Source organism: Cotesia glomerata, linkage group LG2 (genome assembly GCF_020080835.1).
Source record: "Cotesia glomerata isolate CgM1 linkage group LG2, MPM_Cglom_v2.3, whole genome shotgun sequence".
In the NCBI taxonomy this organism is placed as follows: Eukaryota; Metazoa; Arthropoda; class Insecta; order Hymenoptera; family Braconidae; genus Cotesia; species Cotesia glomerata.
In genome coordinates, this window is record NC_058159.1 from 13,007,723 (window position 1) to 13,032,605 (window position 24,883).

Genomic DNA, 24,883 nt, shown 5'->3' on the forward strand with positions numbered 1-24,883 from the left:
TCAGAGATGTGATAAAAATTTTTTCTTTGACCAAAAAATTTTTTTTGGTCATCACAAAAAGTGCAAGATTATTTTTATGATTACGTTTAAATAATTTTTAAATAAAAAATTTGTTACATTTCCTATGGGATGTTTTGGTCTGCTCTGCTTCTGCCTAATATTAAAATCATTACTTATTTTATTATTTAAATAAATGTGATGTTATAATGAGATTCGGTTAAATAAATAAATTAAGACTATCAAAATATATTATAAAATCAATTTTTATATTATATTTATGATAAACTTATTCGATACGTTATGTACTTCATAGAATTGTTGTCACATAAGATAGCAGCACAGCAGGCGGGAACTTCAAGGCGCACGGATATCACCAAAGTTAAACAGCATTGAGCGTGGTTAGTAGTTGGATGGGTGACTGCTGGTGTTACAGCCATACAATTATATGTAATCCTTTTTTTTTTAATTTTAATTCATTATAGAGAATTGCGTATGACTATGAAATACTATATTCATAAAATTAAGCAAAATAATTAATTAAAAGTAACAATGGGCTTTCAGACCTGACCATGTCTGATCAGGTCTGATTTTTTCCCGGGGCACCTATATACTGACTCATCATGACATCTCTGGAACCATAAACCCTTGAGACTTGAAATTTAGGAGGAATATTCCTTTTGCCGAGTACAGGTCAGCTAAGAAACTAATTTCAAAACATTTAAGTAATAATTTCGCTTAATTTCAATCCTATAGCAGCTATAGAATAAAAGTTTCAATTTTTTTGAACTTAACAAATTATTCCTTTGAAAAGGAATATTCCTCCCAAATTTCAAGCCTCAAGGGTTTATGATTCCAGAGATGTCATGATGAGTCAGTATATAGGTGGAAACCTCTCATATAATAATAATAGGATTATTTAATCAATTATGAGGTTTATAAATGATAATTTTTATGATCGCGAGGTTTAGAAACGGCTATTTTTTAGAATCCTGAGGTTTACTGACGGCTAATTTTATTAATTTTCAAGTTTAGAATCAGTTAATTTTATTAATTTCCAAGTTTAGAATCGGCTAATTTTATTAATTTCTAAATTTAGAATCGGCTAAATTCAGGTGGCGAGGTTTTCAATTGGCTGAATTTATTATTTTCCAATTTTTGAATTTCATTTTTTTAAATATTTCTTTTTTTCAACTGTTTACATTTTAATTTGAAAGAATTTTAATAATTCTTTTTTTTTAATTCGGCTATTTTAAAGCTAGCGTTATTTTAATAATTCCAAGTTTTTAACTCGCTGATTTTATAAACGGCTTTATTTAGAAATTTTATTTTTTTTAAATGGACGTTTTTTCTCTTGTCAAATTTTATTACAGGCATAAATTATCTTTGAAATTATTGATATTTTTCTCATTTTAGTGATATCGTTTTTTACGTTTCGCTAAATTTACAAATGGCTGAATTTACAAATTTCAAAGTTTAGAGTTTAGAAACGGCCAAATTTAGAAGTGGCAAAAAAACTGTAAACATAAAAACCTACCCGAATTAATGCACGCAATTGTATAATCATATATGATTATATACTGTTGTGAATCCGAAAGGATTGACCACAACGCTCTCTATATATTAATATAGAATTACATATAAAAAAGATGGCTGCAATAAATGACAGCGGGAAAAACCCAAGAAGATTTAAAATATATGTATTTTATTTGTAATAGTATCGGTAAGAAAAATAAGAATCTTTAAAAAATTATAAACCTTTCTATTTTAAATTCTATTGTTAAGTATGGGAAATTTTCTATCATAAATTTTAGGGTATAGACGAATTTATAATTACCGGAAATTCTTAAGGAAAAACTTATAAAAACTTTTAGTACTGTCCAGTTAGTTTAGACATGCTAAGAAAAAATTTTTTTGTTAAAATAAACCTACGTTAATTGTAATGGTCACTTAGGATAAGATGCCGAACGTTTTGGAAATACTCTTTACAATGCTGGGAAAACCCGGAGATCTTTATTTATTACTCTTTTTATTATCATAATCCCCTAAGTAACTTATTTTCCAAAACGTTCGCTTAAAAAAGGGATTGCTCGAGTACTCAAGACTAGGTCATAAAAACCAAGCATCCATGCGGGTTGCATATAGTCTGAGAATGTCGACTCGCCGTGACGTCATCGCAGCATAGTCCCATTTTTGCCAACTCGAGAAGGGATGCTTGCCGAAGACAGGAGTCGCAGAGGCGCACGCAACTACTCTCACTACCCTCTGGGACTCTCCCACTCCAAAGGTACGAACATCTCAACCAGAGGAGTCGAAAACCAAGGAACAAGAAGACACTTATCAAAAAGCAAGACTGTAGTACACTACGCAAATTTTCCTTTTTCGAAATTATTGTCGGTACTTTTTATTTTGTAACCTATCGAATAATAAATAATAGATTTGCGCGCGAGGCAAATCTAAATTAAACTAAAATAATCTGAGCGTTTTAAATTCATTAAATATTTATATAATTTATTTTAAATTATTCAAATTTAAATCTATTCTCCCGCCTTAATCTATTTACTGCGAGTTGAACGCCCTACCGCGTTCCAACGGGCGAATTAAAAGAACTCAATAAATTTACTATAGCCAATTCGGGGCTATACAACAGTGGTGACAGTGCGGTGGAATTCGCCGATTCGCGGTAAAGTAGAAGTGAAAATTTTTGAAAACTTTTAAAACGGATTTGAGTACGTAAACTTTTCTTAAATAGACAATTGGTGATATTTTTCCTTTCGGACTGGTGACATTTTGAAACAAGTGATAATAAAACAAAATTTGTAATAAAGTGATAAAAAATAAAGAAATTGAAAATAAAAGCAGAACTGCGCAAATATTACAAGACAAACATTATCAAAAAAAATAATTACTGATCAGAAGCAACTCTCTATCCGTGGTTTTACGCGGTTTTCCTCGGATCATTGGGTGAATACCAGAGAGCTTAGGTTTGTGAGACCGCAAAAAGTTATAATTATTCTTACTAAACCACGTGCTTCGATTCAACTGTGATAAAACATCAAACAACACTATCATCGACCGAATTGTCGCTTCATCAACTGCTATCCAGAGAATTATTCTATCAACTACATCTGAGGAATCACCGATCAAGGCCAACAACAAAAATTCCAACACCAAGTAGTAAGTCGAGATAAACCCTTTATTGAAATTCTAAGTGGTCATTAACTCGTCTGATTATTTATATATTTTATTGTAAATTTCTTAAGCAATAGATTGTAATTTGAGAATTATTTATATCAGTAATATTATAATTATTGTATACAGTTAAAATATTAAGGGGATTCTTTGTAAGTACTACCTAGAAAACTGTGGTTACAGACATTCACATATTCACACTAATTTATTTTATTCGTTAATATTAAAAATAACTGCTTAATTTCATTCATTATCAACTCATTCGTCAAAAACTAATTTCAAAATATGGAGGTTAAAATCAAAACAGTCTTTAAATAAATTCTCTAAATCAGTCGCTCGGAGCAGAGCTTGCCATTCTATTCGCTGTTGAACATTTTCGGCCCTATCTCTATGGGCATGAGTTTACGCTTATCACTGACCATCGCCCTCTTGTTTGGTTACATAAAGCTAATGATCCAACTTCTAAACTATCACGGTGGCGTATAAGGTTAAATGAATATGATTATAACATTATTCATAAGCCGGAAAAAATTAACTCAAACGCCGACGCATTGTCACGAAACCCTATCATTTCTCACCCTTATCCTCCTCCCCCGTCAGAGACTGTAGTAAAACACGAAAATGATGACAGCCTTAGGGCACTGCGAAGGATATACATCTGCGCAGATGAACTACCAATCTCAGGACCCGACGCTGACTGTCATCTTTAAAATAATTTAGAATCAGATTCACAAGAAAAGGTCTGTTCCGTCTTCTTCATGCATGGGAAGGCTGGACACGACTCGGAAGCGATAGACAATTTAATCTCTGTAAATTCATGTAGTAATAGCTATGAGACTACTGACGAAGACAACGACTCTGAGGGTAAAGACACGGATACCAGCGTGGTGGCTACCTTGGAGGTGAACGGTACCTCATGTGAATGTCTGTAACCACAGTTTTCTAGGTAGTACTTACAAAGAATCCCCTTAATATTTTAACTGTATACAATAATTATAATATTACTGATATAAATAATTCTCAAATTACAATCTATTGCTTAAGAAATTTACAATAAAATATATAAATAATCAGACGAGTTAATGACCACTTAGAATTTCAATAAAGGGTTTATCTCGACTTACTACTTGGTGTTGGAATTTTTGTTGTTGGCCTTGATCGGTGATTCCTCAGATGTAGTTGATAGAATAATTCTCTGGATAGCAGTTGATGAAGCGACAATTCGGTCGATGATAGTGTTGTTTGATGTTTTATCACAGTTGAATCGAAGCACGTGGTTTAGTAAGAATAATTATAACTTTTTGCGGTCTCACAAACCTAAGCTCTCTGGTATTCACCCAATGATCCGAGGAAAACCGCGTAAAACCACGGATAGAGAGTTGCTTCTGATCAGTAATTATTTTTTTTGATAATGTTTGTCTTGTAATATTTGCGCAGTTCTGCTTTTATTTTCAATTTCTTTATTTTTTATCACTTTATTACAAATTTTGTTTTATTATCACTTGTTTCAAAATGTCACCAGTCCGAAAGGAAAAATATCACCAATTGTCTATTTAAGAAAAGTTTACGTACTCAAATCCGTTTTAAAAGTTTTCAAAAATTTTCACTTCTACTTTACCGCGAATCGGCGAATTCCACCGCACTGTCACCACTGTTGTATAGCCCCGAATTGGCTATAGTAAATTTATTGAGTTCTTTTAATTCGCCCGTTGGAACGCGGTAGGGCGTTCAACTCGCAGTAAATAGATTAAGGCGGGAGAATAGATTTAAATTTGAATAATTTAAAATAAATTATATAAATATTTAATGAATTTAAAACGCTCAGATTATTTTAGTTTAATTTAGATTTGCCTTGCGCGCAAATCTATTATTTATTATTCGATAGGTTACAAAATAAAAAGTACCGACAATAATTTCGAAAAAGGAAAATTTGCGTAGTGTACTACAGTCTTGCTTTTTGATAAGTGTCTTCTTGTTCCTTGGTTTTCGACTCCTCTGGTTGAGATGTTCGTACCTTTGGAGTGGGAGAGTCCCAGAGGGTAGTGAGAGTAGTTGCGTGCGCCTCTGCGACTCCTGTCTTCGGCAAGCATCCCTTCTCGAGTTGGCAAAAATGGGACTATGCTGCGATGACGTCACGGCGAGTCGACATTCTCAGACTATATGCAACCCGCATGGATGCTTGGTTTTTATGACCTAGTCTTGAGTACTCGAGCAATCCCTTTTTTAAGCGAACGTTTTGGAAAATAAGTTACTTAGGGGATTATGATAATAAAAAGAGTAATAAATAAAGATCTCCGGGGTTTCCCAGCATTGTAAAGAGTATTTCCAAAACGTTCGGCATCTTATCCTAAGTGACCATTACAATTAACGTAGGTTTATTTTAACAAAAAAATTTTTTCTTAGCATGTCTAAACTAACTGGACAGTACTAAAAGTTTTTATAAGTTTTTCCTTAAGAATTTCCGGTAATTATAAATTCGTCTATACCCTAAAATTTATGATAGAAAATTTCCCATACTTAACAATAGAATTTAAAATAGAAAGGTTTATAATTTTTTAAAGATTCTTATTTTTCTTACCGATACTATTACAAATAAAATACATATATTTTAAATCTTCTTGGGTTTTTCCCGCTGTCATTTATTGCAGCCATCTTTTTTATATGTAATTCTATATTAATATATAGAGAGCCTTGTGATCAATCCTTTCGGATTCATAACAGATTATATAGAAAAATTTTTTCTCAGGGCGTTTTGCTGAAAATCGCAAAAAACCGATTTTTGCGACCTTTGACCCAGAGTAAATTCTTTTCCAGGTATCGAATCGATGAGAACTTTTCACATTTCATTTATAATAGTGTTTTGAACAATCCTACCAATTTTCAGCCGAGTGTAAATTTTTGTAATCTCACCCCTCTTTTTTGGTTTAATTTGACCGGACTATATCAGGTGAAGAACATTTATCGATCTATACTGTACGTTAAGTCAGCGTTCAATACTTCAACTTATAGGGATAGGCAACGTTGCCATTTAACAACTTATGAGAATGTTGAAAGTTTTACGTATCCGTGGGTATACATGTGATTACTGTAGCATGTGTAACGCCCACACGGGTACAGTCCTGAACAAAAATGGCGGCTCATTTTGTTACAAGCCTTTCTAATCTTTCAGCGAATATAATCCAAAACTTTTTGATATTATTGGAGCAAGACTACCTCAAAGTACTAAATCTTCTTCAATCATTCAAATTATTTCAGATAAGATCGAATTTATAGATTCGAGTTATTTTTTCATAGAAAATTTTAAGCACATATTAAATTAAAATAACAGATTAGATAATTTTGCTTTTTGAATTTCAAATCTAATAATTAACTACAATGTGTATTACATTTAGAAAAAATTGTTGCGTCATCCTGATGCATGATAGGTAAATTTTTTTTTCAAGTGACATTTTGATAAGCAAAATAATTATGAATATATTCAAGTATTTTAAGTTCAAAATATCCAAGCATTTACTGAACTAACTATAGTCATTCTATAAGAGTTATGAAATTTCAACATACCATGTAATAGACGTGTAATCTCTATAGCTCATCATGGCAGAAATTATTTTCTTGATTATTTTGTACACCAGTATTATAAGTAAGTCGATTTAAAAAATTATACATAGTATAATTTCATTTTGTGACAATATTTATTATTTAGTATCTGCTGAACACTGTGTACCTCGGAGCTTTGGAGATGATAGTAATGTTTGTGTATGCAATGCTACATATTGTGACTCAGTAATATTACAACTACCTCATGATGGACAGTTTAGAATATACGAATCTAGTAAGAGTGGTCAACGATTACAATCAAGACTTGACCATTTCGATACAATGAAGGAAAACGGTATAAAACTTTATTTACAACTTGAAAAAAAATATCAAACTATCCATGGCTTTGGAGGTGCATTTACTGATTCCGCTGGAATGAATATTGAAAGTCTCAGTGATTCAACTCAAGAAAAATTGTTGCAGTCAGTATATTTTATATGATAATACATTGATAAATTTTCATAAGTTCAATATGTCTAAAAAACAATTTCATTTTTAGATCATATTTTAGTGAAGGTGGAAGCAGATATAATTTAGGCCGTGTTCCGGTTGGAGGTACTGATTTCTCTACAAGACCTTATACGCTTGACGACACTCCGGAAGATATTTCATTGAAAAAATTTTCATTAACAAAAGAGGATACAGATTACAAGATACCATTTATGAAGAGAGCTCTTGAAATGAATAATGAATTGAATTTTATAGCTGCTTCATGGACAGCACCCGCGTGGATGAAAACAAATAATAATTATACTGGATTTTTAGGATTTTTAAAAAAACAGTACTATCAAACATATGCTGAATATTTAGTTAAATTTTTGGAAATTTATAAAAGTAGAGGTCTAAAAATTTGGGCTATATCTACAGGGAACGAACCTGCAAATGCTTTTGTACCAGAATTAGTCAAATTCAATGACATGGGTTGGACTCCTAATACAGTAACACCATGGGTTATTAACAATTTAGGACCAACTATAAATAATTCGACATCGAATGAAACAATTATTTTAGCATTAGATGATCAGCGGTTTGATTTGCCTTGGTATATTCAGGCAATGTATGAGTATAGCAACGAAATTGACAAATATATTGCTGGTATTGCTACCCATTGGTACATGGATAATTATTTTTCAATTGATTTATATGATCGAACTCATTCTGCATTTCCAAACAAGTTTCTTCTTATGACAGAAGCATGTACAGGAAGTGCATCATGGGACATTCCAAAAGTTCGATTAGGATCTTGGCAACGAGGCGAAAGATATATCACAAGCATTATAGACGTAAAATTAAAATTTTTTAATTTTATATTTAAATAATATACCAGAATGATTCAGTAAAGTCACTTCTTACTTTTCATTAAGAATAACGAAAAACTTTTCTCATTATATAAAAAAGACATTTGACAGAGGCTAGAGACTATATTTAAAAATGCTTCAATGAACTTATCAAAACAAAATTCATCAAGTAAGGACTCAAATTTCCTACAATACTTTCTGATTAGAAAACGGGAAAAAAAAATTTGGAAACGGTTGACTCTAAAGGCCATCCCTGCAACTTCCCGCTAATTTCATACTTAAGCGCTCAAAATTGCACTTATTACGTTTTTGAGCTCTTCGAGCTTACAAATATAATTTTCTTGTCATTTTGAGCTCTCCGAGCTCAAAAGTCAGACGGAAGTTTAATAAAACAGTATTTTTAGAATTTTCAAACCGCAATAACTTCAAGTTTAAATTGATCAAAATAGAATAAGAAAATTTTAATTTAAAAAAAAAATTTTTTTTTGTAGTTTTTTTAAGAATTCTCAGAATCTACCGGTTCAAATCGGTCCATACTTAGAATCGGCCGTACTTAAAACTGCCCGCTATGTTTATGCGCAAAACGCTTGAAAAAAATTTAATCATAATATTTTAAACTTTTCGAGCACAAAAATAAAACCTATAAATTTCTTTTAGACCTCGAAAATTTAGTAGTTGTATTAATAGAACACTTTTTTGAAAATTTTGAACATACACACACAAAGTGACATAGTGACATCGTGAAACCGATTAATTTTTCATATCTTTTGTTTATTTCTATGTCTATTGCATTGCAGTTTTTTTTTTTTTTTTTTTTTAACTTCCCGCTAAGAAAATTGAAAATTTTCAAAAATTGGGAAGTTATTGGTTTTACCTCGTTTTTCGACAATCGAGTTTTCATCAGATTTCGACGTTTTAACGTCTTAGAAAGTGTGTGTGTGTGTGTGTGTGTGTGTCTGTCTGTCTGTCTGTCTGTCTGTCTGTGTGTTTTTTTTTTTTTTTTTTTTTTTTGTTTTAAGGGGGGGGAATCCTTTTTACGGATTCTAGGCATAGTTGTTAGGCCTGGATATGTGGCGATTCGACGAAGTGTCATACTAAAACTCGACGCTAGCGCCCCTACCCACTAAACCCTAAACCCCTTTTCCTCTTTCCCCTAATCCCTCATGGAAACCGCCGTTAGGCATTACTTCGTGAGGGGAGGATCTAGCTACTGCTCTTTCTTCTGGTAGCTAAGGTGTTATTTTACCTTTCTTCTAGTTGTTGCCATTTGCTCTTCTTCTTTCGATGGAACGCAAGTCTATGAGGACTTCTGTTGCAAATGTGCTGATGGCGTTCCAGGAGGCTCTTGATGACAACATTGCTTCTACTATTGTCTCTGGTTGGATTTTCTTCCTTAGGATCATCTCCAGCTCATCTCGCTGTGGGTAAAATCGTGGGCGCTCAAAGAAAACGTGCTCCGCGTCTTCATTGATTCTTGGGCAGGACGGGCACTCCGGTGAATCATCATGCTTGAAGCGGTGAAGATACGTCCGAAAACATCCATGTCCTGACAACAACTGCGTCAGATAGTAATTGACCTCGCCATGACTTCGGTTTAGCCAAACGTCGATCTTCGGTATGAGACGGTGTGTCCATCTCCCTGTTGTCGCGGCGTCCCACTACGATTGCCATCGTGTGATGCTGTTCTGCCGTTCTTTAGCTCTGAGTTCCTCGGCACTTTGTGCGGTTGTCCTCTTTCGTTGGTAAAGGTCCCGTCTTTCCTCAGCTAGGACTCTGAGCAGCAAAGTTCCGGAAACGACACACACTGCTTCCTCTGATATTGTTCGAAAGGCGCTGGCTACTCTTAGCGCGCTCAGTCGGTAAACTGGACATGCTTTCCTCCATGATTCTTGGATCTCAAGTGCGTCGGCCCAAATGGATATACCATATGTGAGGACCGATGTAACTACTGATGATAGCAATGACCTCCTTGTCTGCTTCGGGCCACCGATGTTGGGCATCAATCGTACTAAGTTGGCTACTACTGCTGATGCTTTGGCGGTCACGTGTTCAACTTGTTGTTTGAAGTTAAGTCGGGCATCGAGCATCACTCCCAGATATCGAATGAATGGTTGGGATGTGATTTCTTGGTCTCCGACGTTTAGATTGATCGTTTCCACCACTTTTCTGCTAGTGATAAGTACAGCCTCGGTCTTCTGTTTAGCCAGTTGTAGATTTACTGTGTCCATCCACTGGTTAATTCGCTCAAAGGTGATAGCGAACATATTTTTTATCTCATCAAGATGTTTGGCGACGATTACTACGGCTACGTCATCCGCGTACGCTACCAGTTTGACATTTCTTGGTAGTTTCAGCCTCAGCAATCCGTTGTACATGACATTCCAGAGAAGTGGACCGAGAACAGAACCCTGCGGTACACCTCCAGTAACATCATACTCCTTTGGACCATTCTTCGTGTCATATCTCAGGACTCTATCTGTGAAGTAGCTAGCGACTATCCTTCGTAGGTATCCTGGTATGTTCATCTCTTGAAGGGCTTGCATGATGCAATCCCAGTTGGCGGAGTTGAAGGCATTTTTTATGTCTAAAGTTGCCACCAGGCAATATTTCTTCGTTCCCCCCTTCCATCTGGTACCGGCGATTGCGTCTTTGGCTATACCGACAACCAGGTTGATCGCGTCCAGGGTTGATCGTCCTTTCCGAAATCCGTACTGATTGTCTGCTAAGAGTGGATCGACAACTGCTTCTATCCTTTGGTGGATTATACGTTCTAGTATCTTACCGGCTGTATCCAGCATGCAGAGTGGACGATAAAATGACGGTTCTTCCGGTGGCTTTTTCCCTTTAGGAAGTAGTACCAGCCGTTGTTGTTTCCACTTCCGAGGAAAAATCCCTTCCTTCAAGCAGATGTTGTAGACGTCGAGGAATAACGCTGGCGCTGCTTTAATAGATGTTTTCAAGGCAATATTAGGGATTCCGTCCAATCCCGGTGCTTTATTATTCCCGACGCGGTTACAAGCTTCCATCAGTTCTTCTTTCGTGACAGGTGGAATATCATTCAGTTCGTCCTGTGTCAACAGATAGTTGAAAACGCGCTGTCGTGGAAACAGCGCAGTCACGATCTTCTGTAAGAGTTGAAGACACGTAGGAGACGGCATTGGCTGATATTTCAGGTGTGCCATGACTACCTTGTAAGGTCTACCCCACAAGTCTTTGTCCACCTCGTTGATTAGCTCTTTCCAGCAGTTCTTCTTGCTATCCTTGATGGCTTTGTTTAAATGTCAACGAGCTTTCTTGTATTCTGCGACTAGTTCCGCTGAGTCAGGCCGCCGATAACCACGCTGAGATATTCTTCTTTTCTTGAGCACTCTTTCCGTAGGAAGCTGATGTGTTCGTTCCACCAGTGCACCGAAGGTCTTTGGTTCATGCCCCGTTTACGGGGCATGCAGGTGTCGCAAGCCTGGGTTACTCTCTTCATCAAGTCCTTGGTCATTTCTTCTGCAGATCCAGTAGTAAGCGGTTTACTATTTAGGGCAGCTGCTAGAGCACCTGGGTCAAAGGATTTCACTTTCCACCCAACGATGTCAAGTTTCTTAGCCAGTATTCTAGGATTCTGGTCCTTTGATACTTCCCAGAGAATCGCATTGTGATCGCTGGCCGTGTAGATCTCCATCACCTTCCAGTCGTAGTTTCCTCTGATGAGGCTGCTGCTGACAAAAGTAAGATCCACAATAGAACTTGCGTCTCCTTTAGTGTACGTCGGCGCATCGCCGCTGTTTAACAATACTACATCTAATGTAGAAAAAGCTTCAAGTAGTTCTTTACCTCGAGCGTTGGTGTGTTCGCTGCCTCATTCCACTGCCCAGGCGTTGAAGTCTCCAGCTATTGCCACTGGGTAGTACTGCTTCGCGTCCTCCGTCAGTCGATCCAGAAAGTCCATGAATTCAACAATAGTGAGGCTAGGTGGTGCGTAGCAGCTGTAAAATCGGATGCCATCTACCGATGCTGCTACAAAGCCGGCGCTGCCATTGTTAACGACACTCTGGAAGGGGAGCTTGCGATAGGACCATATGACAGCTTTTGTGGTGCAGTCAGTTTCCCATGGTTGGCCGCCGAGGTGTTTATACGGTTCCGATATAAGCACAAGGTCAAGCTTCTGTTCACGTACTGTCTGCATGAGCAAATCATGTGCCGCCTCACAGTGGTTGATAATTAGCTGCAGTATTCTCATTTTCGTTTATCAGTTATCTTCTTGAGTGCCTCTTGGTATACTGGGTATCTGCTTGTGCCGGCATGATGGGCGTTATTCTCTGTACCGGGTTGATCCGCACACAGTGCGCATTTAGCAGGCTTATTACATTCGGCGATTTTGTGTCCCTCTTCTCCACATTTAATGCAAAGTTTGGAGCGGTCGACTTCACTTGTGAACTGAACCGCACGGTGTCCAAAATGCCAGCATTTATAACATCGGACTGGTCTTAGTACTGTTCTAATACGACAATTGGTCCAGCCGATCCTAATCTTGCCGTGTTCTCCTACCACTTTCTGCGCTACCGTTGCTGCCAGAGTCACCGACGCAATTTGTGTTCTGCTACGTAAGACCTTATGAATTTTAATGGTCTCTACTGTTATACCACAATCGTTCCCAGCTGCCTCTTGTAAAGCTGTTAGAATGTCATCTTTAGTTGTAGTATCGTCAATATCGCGAATTTCCAGGTCTTCTTCAGGTCCTGTACTAATGACATTTGCGTCCTCCTTAAGTATTCCCGCGATAGTCTTCTGCAGGTCTTTACCTCTATCACTACTGCCTTTCGACAGCGTGATGAGAATGTTCCCTGTCGCGGTCCTGCGTATCTTCTCGACTGTGTTGCGGACCTGATCTGGGCGAATGTCCGCCTTGATCCGTGTAAGTATTTCAGAATACTTATCTTTGTTCGCTGGACGGATAATAAGTGCATCCGGTCTCGTTGCTGTTCTTCTTGGCTTCTGGTTCGGTTTCGGTGGAGGCACCAGAGGTTTTTCTGGGGGCAGTTTCCTGCGCTCCTTCTTCTTGTCCTTTCTGGACTGCACCTTTTCCCTGCCTGGCTTCTTGTTCTGTTCACCAGAGTTTTGTGGAAGATCCTTAACCACTTCCTGCTTCTTGATGGGATAACCAGGTCCAAGGTCTTTCAGCTTCTTGGGAGTATGAAAAGCTCCGCCTTCGGGAGAACGAATTTTTCTTTTCAACTTCCTCAGGATGCGGCCGTCTTGGTCAAAGGATTCAGTCTCTGCCGTTGTGATAGTTTCACTTTCTTCTTCAGCGACTGAGTCTCCGTGACTTTCGGCTCCAGTGTCCATCGCTTCTTCAACAACCACTTGACTGTTTCTCTCCGATGTAGCACAAGGGGTGCGGTGTAATGATGAGCGCCATTCTTCGTCCAGTTTTTTGAAACGTTGAAGTGCGTTCGCTACACTAGTCGTCTTGTTTTTTATCTCCTTGTGGATGTTGACCTTTGACTGAACGAAAACATTTAACTCGCTGGTCAGTTTCTCTAGGCGTTCCAACGCTCGTGACCGCTTCATTTCAGCGCTCGTTTCAATCGCTGCTTGTTGGGCATGTAGCCCGTTTCCACTCTTGTTTATTTCCTGTGGGTTACTCATACTTTTTTGATTTACCAGCGCATCGTACGGAGTGGAGCGGGTTGTCATAACTAGGAACGGGTGTACCCTCGGAGATAGTACTCCTACCCCAGTTCCCTGAGGCCTAGCCGACACTTAGCCAGTCCCGGAATACACGGACGGACTAGACTCGCTCGGAGCGGTGAAGATTCCGATCTGTAACACTCACTGCGTACTTCCTGATCAAGGCCCGAAGTGGCTGGCTCCTGATCCACTGCTGTAACTTTCACCTCGGCAGAGCAAGCTCACATCAGCCGTGGCCTGCATCGTCGGAAACTACGATACAGGTTCCGGACACTCCCAGTGAGTTACAGCAGGAACCAATCGTCTTGCTAGGTCAGTTAGTGTGACCAACCCATTAAAGGGGAGTTTTGTCCACGGGAGCTTATTTTGTTTGGTTATTTTGCTTGGCTCCTACCCGCTGTACCTCATCAACTAAGAGATTAAGTGTCATCCAAGGACATCGAGCGTTCTCCCATCCGCTCGGGGAGACGCGCCCGGTAGCAGTATCTCTTCTGCCCCGAGTGTGTGTGTGTGTGTGTGTGTGTGTGTGTGTGTGTGTGTGTGTGTGTGTGTGTGTGTGTGTGTGTGTGTGTGTGTGTGTGTGTGTGTGTGTGATTTCATCGCGGTTGGCGCCATACGAAAGGATTTGACTAAACTCAGATTTTGAATACAATTTGGACCGATTCCAACCGGCAGACTTTGAAAAATCTCCAAAAAACTAAAAAAAAAAATTTTTTCAAATGTGGTTTTGTTTTAATAACTTTTAAACGGCTTTATTGATCAGTTCCACAAACTAATCAGCTCATAATATCAAAAAACCACGTCGATTGCCGCCAAGCTGGTCGAAATTGGTTGATTTGTTTGTGACTTATGGTTAACGAAAAAAATCGAGATAAATGTTTTTTTCAGAATTTCTATATCATTTTCAGTCTGAGACCAGTTCAAGCTTCAAAAATCTTTAAAGAGCTCAAATAGCTGCGTTGAATGCCGTAAAATTTTGAAATTTTCAATTTATTACTTAACGTTCGTCAAAGCAAAAACTCAAAATTTTTGCCACAACAGTCATCTCTTTAAGCTCGGAGAGCTCAAAATAAACCAAAAATAATATTTTCGAGCTCTTCGAGCTCAAAAACGAAATGAGTGAAATGTTGAGTGCTTAGGTATAGAGTTAGCGGGAAATTGCAGGGATGGCCTTTAGGGTCAACCGTTTTCCTAATTTTTTTGTACAGTACTAGCTGACCCGGTGAACTTCGTATCACCTACAATATATTTTGTTACACCTTTCGATCAGCGAATATCAATCTTTAAACTCTAATCTACTTCGATAAAGAATAAATACTGGCTGTATGGAGCACGGTTAGAATTTTGTCAAGTTATTAGATGAAACTCGCTTCTTCTTATCGCCTGAAAATCAAGATCCCAAAAAATCAACACTGAATTTATGAAATTTTTTTTTTGTCCATATATACAGAATTGGGATCCTTAGGATAGGCGTGGCTTAGGTATTACACCTCTGGTATTCCAAAATGAACTACTCAAAGTAGACTACACATGTACACATGTATACAAAATTAGCCTACCTTGAGTACTTACACTTTGAACCGCTAGTTAGCGTATCAAAGTTCTAAGTTTCTCAATATAGACGATTAACAATTTTAGATCGGTCGATTTCCTTAGCTGAACTTACGGGTTTTTCAAAAATTTTATTCTTTTGAAAACATTCCTGAATGATAGCGAACAAAACAAAAAAACAATTTTGAAAATTGGTCTAGCCGTTTTTGAGTTTTAGCGAGACTAACGCACAGCTATTCATTTTTTTTTTAATTTTTTTAGCTGAACTTTCGGGTTTTTCAAAATTTTTTATATTTCTAAACCATCCCTGAACTATAGTGAACAAAACAAAAAGAAAGTTTTAAAAATCGGTCTAGCCGTTTTTGAGTTTTAGCGAGACTAACGCACAGCAAGTTATTTTTATATATATAGAAGATAGAAGATAGATATCAATATGTTATGGATATGAAAATGATAAAATTTATGGAAAATTTTGCTTTCTGTACCCGGAAGAGTCACTCCGCAGGATCATTTTTAATTTAAAAATCAAAGAAACAAAAAAAACTCAAATTCGCTTCGTGATTTAAACGATTCTTGTAGAATGACCCTATTGTTTTCAATATAGAAAAAAATTTGCAATATAAATATTTCTCTAAAGTAATTATTTTTATATTTTATTTTTCTATCATTGACTGTTTTTGATAAAAATGTATTGCAAATTAATTAGTAATAAGCTTTTGATTTAAAACTTCTTTTTAATGCATAAAAACTAAATTACAAAATACATTCTTTCTATCAAAACTTTTTCAAATCGTTATTTAAATTGAACTCGTAAAGTAATTGATATTTTTTCGTTATTATAAGTAATAGCAATAACACACTAAATATAACCACAAGTTTAATAAAACATTTGGTGAGTTGAAAAGACTGAATTATTAAGTGAAGCACTCATCTATAATTAAATGTCTTTTTTATACACTGTTTTTTGTTGTAGTATGTAAAAAATGAAAAATAACGATTTATTCTGATATAAGCTAGAATATGAAGTGGTAATTTTTTTATCAAAATAAACCGTAGGATTTAAATCATTGGGTCACTGGATGGGTGGATTGGAATCTTGTATTAAACGAAGAAGGTGGTCCTAATTGGGCTGGAAATTTTGTCGACTCTCCAATTATTGTAAATTCCAAAGAAGATGAATTTTATAAACAGCCCATGTATTATGCAATCGCACATTTCAGTAAATTTATTCCACGAGGATCTACTCGAATTGATCTTAGCCCTCACATTGACATTAGATCTGTTGCTTTTATTACACCAGATAATACTATTGTTATAGTGCTTTACAACATGTATGTACTTAAAAATTTATTTTTAAAAATATATTCGAAATTATCAGTTACGTCTGGGTCGTTTCACGCAAACTCAACCACTTTTATTTATACACAAATTCTTTTAATTTTACCGATATTTTATCATTGTTATCTATCTTACTCAAATCAGTTCTCAGAATTTTTGTCAACAATTTACTTAACTATTCTGAAAAATAGTAACTTTTTCTCAGTAAATTAAAAAAATTTTATGGAATTCTGAAAAACGCTTTTCCGAAAAAATAAAAAAATTTCTGTCTAATTAAAAGAAGTTTAAAAGTAGTCGATTTGGTGTCAAATACCTTATATATTTTAAAAATTTACGTATCACGTTTCTTAGGGATAATCAATCTAAGAATGTCACCATCGTCGATCCAAATAAAGGAAATATCAACTCAAAAGTTTCACAACAGACTATACAGACAATTATTTATAGAAAATGAACAAGAGAATAAACAATTTTCAGGTATTTTTATTTATAAAAACCTATTCTTATAATTACGATTGTTGATATTTTACTTGGGATAATAAGTTTTAGCAAATTTAACTTTTCTTTCATCATCAGGTCTCAAAGCTTTTGGTATATAATCTGGACAATGATTATCCAATCTACGTATAAATGGATTAATACCATAATCATAGTGGGTACGTTTTTTATCCATAGGTCTAGTCTTAAACATATGCTTGTAAATTCTTTGCCAAAGAAACAGCTCGGGCATCCGCCTGTTGTAAAAAAAAAAAAAAAAATTAAAAAAAAAAACAGCTCATAAATTTTGTTAATTATTTTTCAATCGTAATAAATACCTGTGTCTTGGCCTTGATGACATTAAGTGTTTGTATCTTTTTTCCAGCCAAATTCTTTTATCATCATCTTTTATATCTGCCACTTTTTGTTCTTCCACGCCCAAGTATGGTTTCATATTAATACCAACTCTTTGATGAGGGACGTTTATATAAAATTTAATCAAATTTCTTATAACCTCATCATTGAATCCTACTAATTTATTATTTTCGATTTTTTCATATAACTTGATAGGATCAGTAATCCAACATATATTTCTTTTTGGATTTTTGTCAGCGTGCGATTGATTAAAAAGAATTGTATTCAACTGATAAGCACTAAATGACCAATATTGACCATTAGTTATGATCATTTGGTTAACCAATGGATAAGTAATGTCATTGAATGTTGAAAATCCTAACGATAATCAATAATAATGAGTTAATATTATTAATAAACAGTATTAGTAGTAAAAATACAACAAAAGTAAAAGTTACCTAAATGACTAGCTTGGGATAAAAGCCAACCATAATTACTAAAAATAGCATGTGTTTTGAGTGCATCCACTTTATCATTAAATTCTTTCGATCTACCCAGTAAATATCCACGTTTATGATAAGAAATATAACCAAACTCACATGAATCTCCTGGCCAAAATCCAGGTAATGAAGTAATATGACGTCGTTTAAGAGATTTTCCATATGTTCTGGGGTCAAATTTAACTTCTGGAACTTGAAACTGTGGGTTCTCACATTCAGTTACAGGTATTAATTCGTTTAAGGGATAATGGTGTCGGAGTTGTAATATTGGTGTTCCCAAATATTGAAATTTTCGATCTATCGGTTCATTTAACGCTTCTTTACAATGATTTTTCTTTAATGATATCTTCACTTCATTAGTTGTATTAATACCACCAAAAAACCAAGCTGCTTCTATTCTAGGGTCATAATCCATTTGAACATCTAGCAAATGTGGATAATCTTGAGCTAATACTGATGACATTAATCGGTTAACTTGCTTGGACACAACGGTTCCAATGTGGTCATCAACTTTACGTGAATCTTCATACGTTTTACGTTTTTGATCCAAGGTCCGGCTAAGTAATAAATAAAAATTAATATGTTTTACGCTATTGAAAAAAAAAAAAAAACAAAATAAAAAAAAATTTATACATTTTTTAGGTCTGAGAAAAGAGTAGGTACTCATATGAAAAATAATCGTGTCAAGACTGAAAGAAAACCTTTTAAAATTTTAAGATAATCATTTTAAGATCTTTTCCCAATTTTGAAATCATAATTAAGAATGTGTTTTTCTGGTTTTAACGGACTTATAAGTAGAGTGAAGTCAAAAAGCTGTTAATTTTAAATATAGTCAGAAATAAATTTATAGTTTCTATTTTTATTTTCAATTAAAAATATATTAAATAAAATAAAAATTTTATTTTTAAGGGGGAACACCACTGTGACGATCGAAAAAAAGAGGTGATTTTCGGGAATTTTTTTGACAGGGAAAATAAAGGAATTTGGGGATCGGATTTTTTTTATTTTATTAAGGTTACATTAAAGATTATTACCCTAAATTTTTATAAAAAAATATTTAATTATTACAAAGTTATTAACAATCTCGTAGAGCACTAGAAAAAATTTCCCCCTCCATGGTCGGTTCGATAACTCAAAAACGGATCATCTGAAAATAAAAACCCAAATTGCTTTGTAATCAGTAAGGATGTAGTTATCGTCGCACGTACGGAATTTTAAAAATTTTAATTTAAAAAAAAATGACGGCTGATTGAAAATTTTCTCGCTATTCTTACTGTTTTTTTTTTTGTTTTAACCCGGCTAAAAAAATCTTTAAAATAAACATTTTTTAAATTCCGTATGTGCGACGAGAACTACATCCTTACTGATTAAAAAGCAATTTGGGTTTTGATTTTTAGATGATCCGTTTTTGAGTTATCGAACCGACCATGAAGGGGGAAATTTTTTCTAGTGCTCTACGAGATTGTTAATAACTTTATAATAATTAAATGTTTTTTAATAAAAATGTAGGGTAATAATCTTTAGTTAATGTACCCTTAATAAAATGAAAAAAATCCGATCCCCAAATTTCTTTATTTTCCCTGTCAAAAAAATTCCCGAAAATCACCTCTTTTTTTCGATCGTCACAGTGGTGTTCCCCCTTAAATAAAAACTTTTTTGTAGTATTTGAAATGTGTTGAAACATCTTTATCTAAGAGTTTTTTTGTAACAATTGAACTACATTAAGTGAATTTACTATAAGCTCATTTTTAATGAAATCAGATTTTTACAGTCAACGCTCTCTGTATTTGACTCGCCCGTACAGGACCATTCTCTGTATTTGACTCGTCCTTGTCCATAAGAGTTGTGTAAAATCGTCAAATACAGAGGAAGAATGTGGTCAAATACAGAGAGCGGTCAAATACAGAGAGCGGTCAAATACAGAGAGGTCCAATACAGAGAGCGTCGACTGTAAACTATGCAGGTCGTCAGCTATTGAATAAACCTAGTTGAAAACTATCAGTTTTTCAGATAAGTAGGCTAAAAATGAAACATACTAATAATAACAAATAATTATTCATTGTCAGGAATATTTTTCAGTAGTGTCATTCAAACCAAAATATAAATATAAACATAATAGAATTATATACATACTTGCGGCCGGCTAATTCAAAAGCGACTCCTTGTTCGATTAATTCTTTCAGGTTTTCTGTTAAATTATTCAATTTTTCAGTCGATATTAAATTATCATAATAAACAGGCAAGGATGACTCTTGAGGAATATACGTTCGAGTAATATATTGCGCTTGAGGTAACTCATTATAATAAACACTACCTTCGTTAATCATAAGACATTTAAATCCCCAATAACGAGGCATATTAAGTTTCAAACATTTTTCTTCTACAGTGGGAACTTGTTTTACTTGTTCATGCCAAAGATCATGCTTTCTTCTCCATTTTGCAATAAATGAAATATCAACAATTGGAGGATACAAAGGATTTTCAGCAACATCACTAATATTTGATGTTTTAGTTTGCAAATATCGACTGCTTACGGCTTGTAACAAATATTTAATTCGTAATTTAGAATGTACTTTTATCAATAACATTCTTGAGATATTTTCCTATAACTTAAATAATTTAATTTAACTGTTATTATTTTAATTAACTAATAGATGTGATTAAAATATTAAATATATTTAGGGACAGATAACCTTATTCGTCTAGTTTACAACTACGAGCATGTGACAACATTTTAAGTATGGAGGGTAGAAGTAAGGAGGACCATCTCAGTGTATTAAAAAGTGTCTGGTGAAAGCCAGCATATTAAGGTGGCGCTATAGTAGCAAGTGGAATAATTTTAAAAGGAGCACCGTCATCCCAGCCAGTAAGTCGCACCGGGTACATTCGGGTTTTTTATATTGTCGCTTTATAAAAACAATCTTAAATTTTAACATGAAATGAAAGTTGTATTACATGTGGCGCCATCTATTCAAATTAACTTTTTTTTGTCAAGGTATAAGAAATCTATGCCATAGGGATTGTAAGTTATCAGAATTATAGGCCCAATTTTAAAACACAGTAACTGCAAAATTTTTACACCTGATTTTTTCTAGTATTGCTGCATTTTGTATAACTTTTAGACCTTAATTTCAAGTATTTTTTCTTAAAAATATTTATATTCAAGTATTTTCTATTCACAAATCAAATTTTTCATCAATTTGGCGGGCAAATTTTTTTTTAATAAGAAAAATTGAAAAAAATTTTTAAATGTTTGTTACTGTGTTTTGAAATTGGGCAGCCGAGAAGTTTAATAGAAGTTTGATAAAACACAATTTTTTGAATTTTCAAACCGCAATAACTTTTGAATGAATGAACCGATTTTTACGCGGTTTGTGGCATTCGACGCAGTTTTCAAAACCTCATAACTGATGTTTAAGTTTAAATCGATCAAGCCAGGAATTTCGAAGTAATTCCGAAAAAACACTTTTCGGTTTTCTTTCGACAACGATAACTCACGAACGAATCAACCGATTTTGACCGAGCTTGCGGTGATCGACGTGGTTTTTTGATCTTAAAAGTAATTCTAAAAAAATTACATTTCAAAAAATTTTTTTTTGTAGTTTTGTTGAGATTTCTCAAAATCTACTGGTTTGAATCGGTCTAAATGGTATTCAAAATCTAAGTTTGGTCAAGCCCTTTCAAATGGCGTCAACCGCGATGAAATCGGTCAAGCCGTTCAGAAGTTATAAGAGGTTTACACAAACACACACACACACACACACACACACACACACACACACACACACACACACACACACACACACACACACACACACACACACACACACACACACACACACACACACACACACACACACACACACACACACACACACACACACAGATATACTGACATCATCGCGAAAACATTCAGGGAAGCTTCCTATGCCCTCAAAACGTCAAGATCTGATGAGAACTCGATTGTCGAAAAACGGGGTAAAACCAATAACTTCCCGATTTTTAAAAATTTTCAATTTTCTTAGCGGAAAGTTAGAAATTCAAAAAATTTTTAAATTTCGGCTAACTTTATGGTCATTTTTTTTCTCTTTGTCTCAGAATGTTAAAAAATAAATCAAAATGTCCATCAATTTTTAACTTGGAACATTTTCAAGAAATAAATCTTTATAAACTGTCTTTCTCTCTCTTTCTCCCTCTCTTCATTAGTGGCAGGGACCCCATTAGTGAACTTTTTATTGGTTTTGCTAGAGAGAGAGAGAGAGATTAATGAATAAATGGAATTTTTGAATACAGTCAAAAATACAATAAGAAAATTTCGGTTCATGATGAAGATACATGAATAAAATAAATTCCTTAATGTTAAAATGTAAACTGCGAAATTAACAACTTTGATTATTATAACTATTATTTTTAGTGTAATTTTTAACAGCATTTCTAGATCATCCCAGGGAATTCGAGTCAGTTTTGCAAATAGATTGTTTTTGATAATTAATCATTAATGATGTCCAGTAAGTCGCCGCCGGGTACTTTCGGTTTTTTTCCCCCACTTCCTCAATTTTGCCCCCACTTAGTTAACCATCCGGGATTTTATAAACGACCTCTGTAGTAACGGCGGATCTGATGATAAAGAGTAAGGAGAGAGTTATTCTTCTAGGTAACAGTCGGTAATATATTATTCCGATAATTATTCAAACAAGAAGGCGGGAGATCAGTTTATTTAATTTATATATTATTTTATTTAATATTTGTATTCACTAGCACCTGATAAATATTATTGTGATAAATAATCAACTTTATTTAATTATTTTGACCACTTGTGACTCCGTCGTCCCCTTTCGAATTCGCTGGGAGTTTTTTTTTATTCTTTCCTGCCCTATAAAAGACTTTTTAAAAATTTTTCTTATTAAATCAAAGAAAAACTTTAATTTTTTTTTTAATAGCTATAAATGTTTTAATATTCTAAGTAATCGGGATTCTAGGTAATCGGTAATCTACCCCATAGGAATTCTACGTTATTGATAATTTAGGTAATCGGATTCTAGGTTATGGAAATCTAGGTAATCGGAATCTAAGTCACCGGTAATCTAAGTCATTGGTTTGTAGGCAATCGACCTCTTCCCCTTGTTTTTGTTATGTCCAGCAAGGTCACTAGATTGCTCGTACTGCCTCCTTCTGGACTGAGGTGTGATTTGTAGTCACGCGGGATCTATTTAAATTTATTGTTGTTTATTAATTCAGCTTTTGATAATGAAATCTATTGGGTTAAGTTGAAGAAAAAGGAAAACTTTAGTTAGATGGACTGTTTTAAATGATAAATAATAATTAACGAAGAGCTTGATTTTATTCGGTGGTTTCAGCTACAGCAAGTGCTCAGTTAAAGTTCTCAGGGAGAAGTATAGTTACAAAAGTATCGGCTCGAAGTCGGTGGTTCCCATATATGTAATACTTCTATATGGACAGTTTAAATGGGAAGGAATGTCCCACTATTAAGGTGCCGACATATACTATTTTCTCTCTCGTCCCAGATACCTGGTTCACGTTGCGCATGCTTGAGAATTCCCCATGATATTAATAGAGGGGGAAGAATGAGGGGAATAATTTTGTGGTTATGATTCTGTTTACAAATATATTTATTATTGTAATTCAGAAAAACAATTATAAATTTTAAAAAACTTTTGTTTTTATTTAAATAATATTCTTTTTCCAACAATCAGTTATTGAAAAATGGTGAAGTTGTGTTATTTATGTGATAGAAAAGCGTCGAGAGCTGACAATATTTCTTTGCATCAGTAAGTGCAAATTATTTTTAATTTTTTAGATGAAATCCTTTATTATGTTATTAATAATATTTAAATTTGATCAATTTTAGATTTCCGAAAAATTTGGAGATACGTTTGAAGTGGCTAAATGCTTGTGGATTAACTGAAAATGATGATGTAAAAAGAACTTGCATATGTTCCAGACATTTCAAAGCTGATGATATTTATCAATCAAAAATTTTTGGAGTTGTTAAATCTTCTATAAAACGTAATGCAGTTCCTACACTTTATTTAACAAATCCACTCAGTATTGATAAAACTAGTAAATTACCACCGAACACGCCGCTATCGGAAGTATTTGATGAGAATGGAGTCAGCAATCAATCGTCATCATGTTTTTCTGAGAATAATATTGTCAACCAATATAATGTACTCAATACTTTGCAAAAAAGTAAAATAATAAGATTTATGTATAAACATAGAAGGATAGTAACAAAAAAAATATTTATATATTATTTCTACTATTTGTAGGTCCAAAAAAATGTTTTGAAGTAGACAATACTGAATGTCAAACCTCAAATAATAGTAGCATTAATTTTGGTAAGTTTAATGGAAAAATTTAATTTTTTAATATTGTTAAATATTTTAATTCCAGGAGCCTCTTGTAACCAATCTGATTTAAATGAATTTATAGAAAATGCAAAATCAAATCCTATCAGCGAAGACGAAAATACTGGTGAGAATAAATATTATATTTTATTGTTAATATTTTTCTAATTAATACTGTTTTATTCTTATTTAAAGTTCTACATGAAATTGATTCCCCAAATCAATTTCGAAAACGTAAATTTTACGAGCCTCGTCATGTTAGTGAAATTTCAATATCAGATTTTGCGACGCCTAAAAGGAGTAAAAGAATCCTTTCTTTAATAAAAGAAACTGATAAAAAAAAATCGGATAAAATAAAGCAGCTACAGAGGCAAACGAGGAACCTCGAGAAAAAAATTTCATCTTTGCAAGATTTAATAAATCATCTTAAGGAAAACCGTATGGTAAGGGGGTATTCTAGTGTAGAGACATGAATTTTAGGTAATTTTTAAAGTGTCGTAAAAAAAATCAATCAATATTTTTAGTATCC

The 24,883-nt window shown here is 34.5% G+C and overlaps 3 protein-coding genes across 7 annotated transcripts; 2 read left to right on the plus strand and 1 right to left on the minus strand.

Annotated features, from left to right (window-relative positions):
• The first annotated feature begins 6,672 nt into the window (after positions 1-6,672).
• On the plus strand, positions 6,673-17,369 carry LOC123260153 (lysosomal acid glucosylceramidase-like). Its single transcript, XM_044721137.1, has 6 exons — positions 6,673-6,829; positions 6,893-7,208; positions 7,286-8,069; positions 16,374-16,648; positions 17,007-17,132; positions 17,232-17,369. The coding sequence occupies exons 1-5, from the start codon at positions 6,784-6,786 to the stop codon at positions 17,107-17,109; spliced, it is 1,524 nt and encodes a 507-aa protein (XP_044577072.1). The 5' UTR covers positions 6,673-6,783; the 3' UTR covers positions 17,110-17,132; positions 17,232-17,369.
• LOC123260151 (28S ribosomal protein S30, mitochondrial) lies at positions 17,121-20,776 on the minus strand. 3 transcript variants are annotated; one of them, XM_044721134.1, is made up of 5 exons: positions 20,680-20,776; positions 20,120-20,595; positions 17,945-18,543; positions 17,471-17,864; positions 17,121-17,389 (listed from the first exon to the last, which is right to left on the minus strand). In XM_044721134.1, exons 2-5 carry the CDS (start codon positions 20,572-20,574, stop codon positions 17,182-17,184), a joined length of 1,656 nt encoding a protein of 551 aa, XP_044577069.1. In that variant the 5' UTR covers positions 20,575-20,595; positions 20,680-20,776; the 3' UTR covers positions 17,121-17,181. The 3 variants fall into 3 exon arrangements, with proteins under 3 accessions (XP_044577069.1, XP_044577070.1, XP_044577068.1); XM_044721135.1 differs by having other exon boundaries at positions 20,120-20,589; positions 20,680-20,696; XM_044721133.1 differs by having other exon boundaries at positions 20,120-20,729.
• Positions 20,777-23,408: 2,632 nt separating this feature from the next.
• On the plus strand, positions 23,409-24,875 carry LOC123260167. 3 transcript variants are annotated; one of them, XM_044721160.1, is made up of 5 exons: positions 23,409-23,775; positions 23,850-24,196; positions 24,277-24,345; positions 24,440-24,481; positions 24,550-24,875. In XM_044721160.1, the coding sequence occupies exons 1-5, from the start codon at positions 23,711-23,713 to the stop codon at positions 24,825-24,827; spliced, it is 801 nt and encodes a 266-aa protein (XP_044577095.1). In that variant the 5' UTR covers positions 23,409-23,710; the 3' UTR covers positions 24,828-24,875. The 3 variants fall into 3 exon arrangements, with proteins under 3 accessions (XP_044577095.1, XP_044577093.1, XP_044577094.1); XM_044721158.1 differs by having other exon boundaries at positions 23,419-23,775; positions 24,401-24,481; XM_044721159.1 differs by having other exon boundaries at positions 23,425-23,775; positions 23,856-24,196; positions 24,401-24,481.
• The last annotated feature ends 8 nt before the right edge of the window (positions 24,876-24,883 follow it).

Excerpts from the sequence above, each read along its gene's own strand:
- LOC123260167 (XM_044721158.1), top strand. The coding sequence starts at position 23,711 with ATGGTGAAGTTGTGTTATTTATGTGATAGAAAAGCGTCGAGAGCTGAC. Across the intron at positions 24,197-24,276 it reads ACTCAATACTTTGCAAAAAA|GTCCAAAAAAATGTTTTGAA; the intron begins GTAAAATAATAA and ends TACTATTTGTAG. Across the intron at positions 24,346-24,400 it reads TAATAGTAGCATTAATTTTG|GAGCCTCTTGTAACCAATCT; the intron begins GTAAGTTTAATG and ends TTTTAATTCCAG.
- LOC123260151 (XM_044721134.1), bottom strand. The coding sequence starts at position 20,574 with ATGTTATTGATAAAAGTACATTCTAAATTACGAATTAAATATTTGTTA. Across the intron at positions 17,865-17,944 it reads ATCCCAAGCTAGTCATTTAG|GATTTTCAACATTCAATGAC; the intron begins GTAACTTTTACT and ends GATTATCGTTAG. Across the intron at positions 17,390-17,470 it reads TCATCAAGGCCAAGACACAG|GCGGATGCCCGAGCTGTTTC; the intron begins GTATTTATTACG and ends TTTTTACAACAG.
- LOC123260153 (XM_044721137.1), top strand. The coding sequence starts at position 6,784 with ATGGCAGAAATTATTTTCTTGATTATTTTGTACACCAGTATTATAA. Across the intron at positions 6,830-6,892 it reads TTTGTACACCAGTATTATAA|TATCTGCTGAACACTGTGTA; the intron begins GTAAGTCGATTT and ends TTTATTATTTAG. Across the intron at positions 8,070-16,373 it reads ATATCACAAGCATTATAGAC|GATTTAAATCATTGGGTCAC; the intron begins GTAAAATTAAAA and ends AATAAACCGTAG.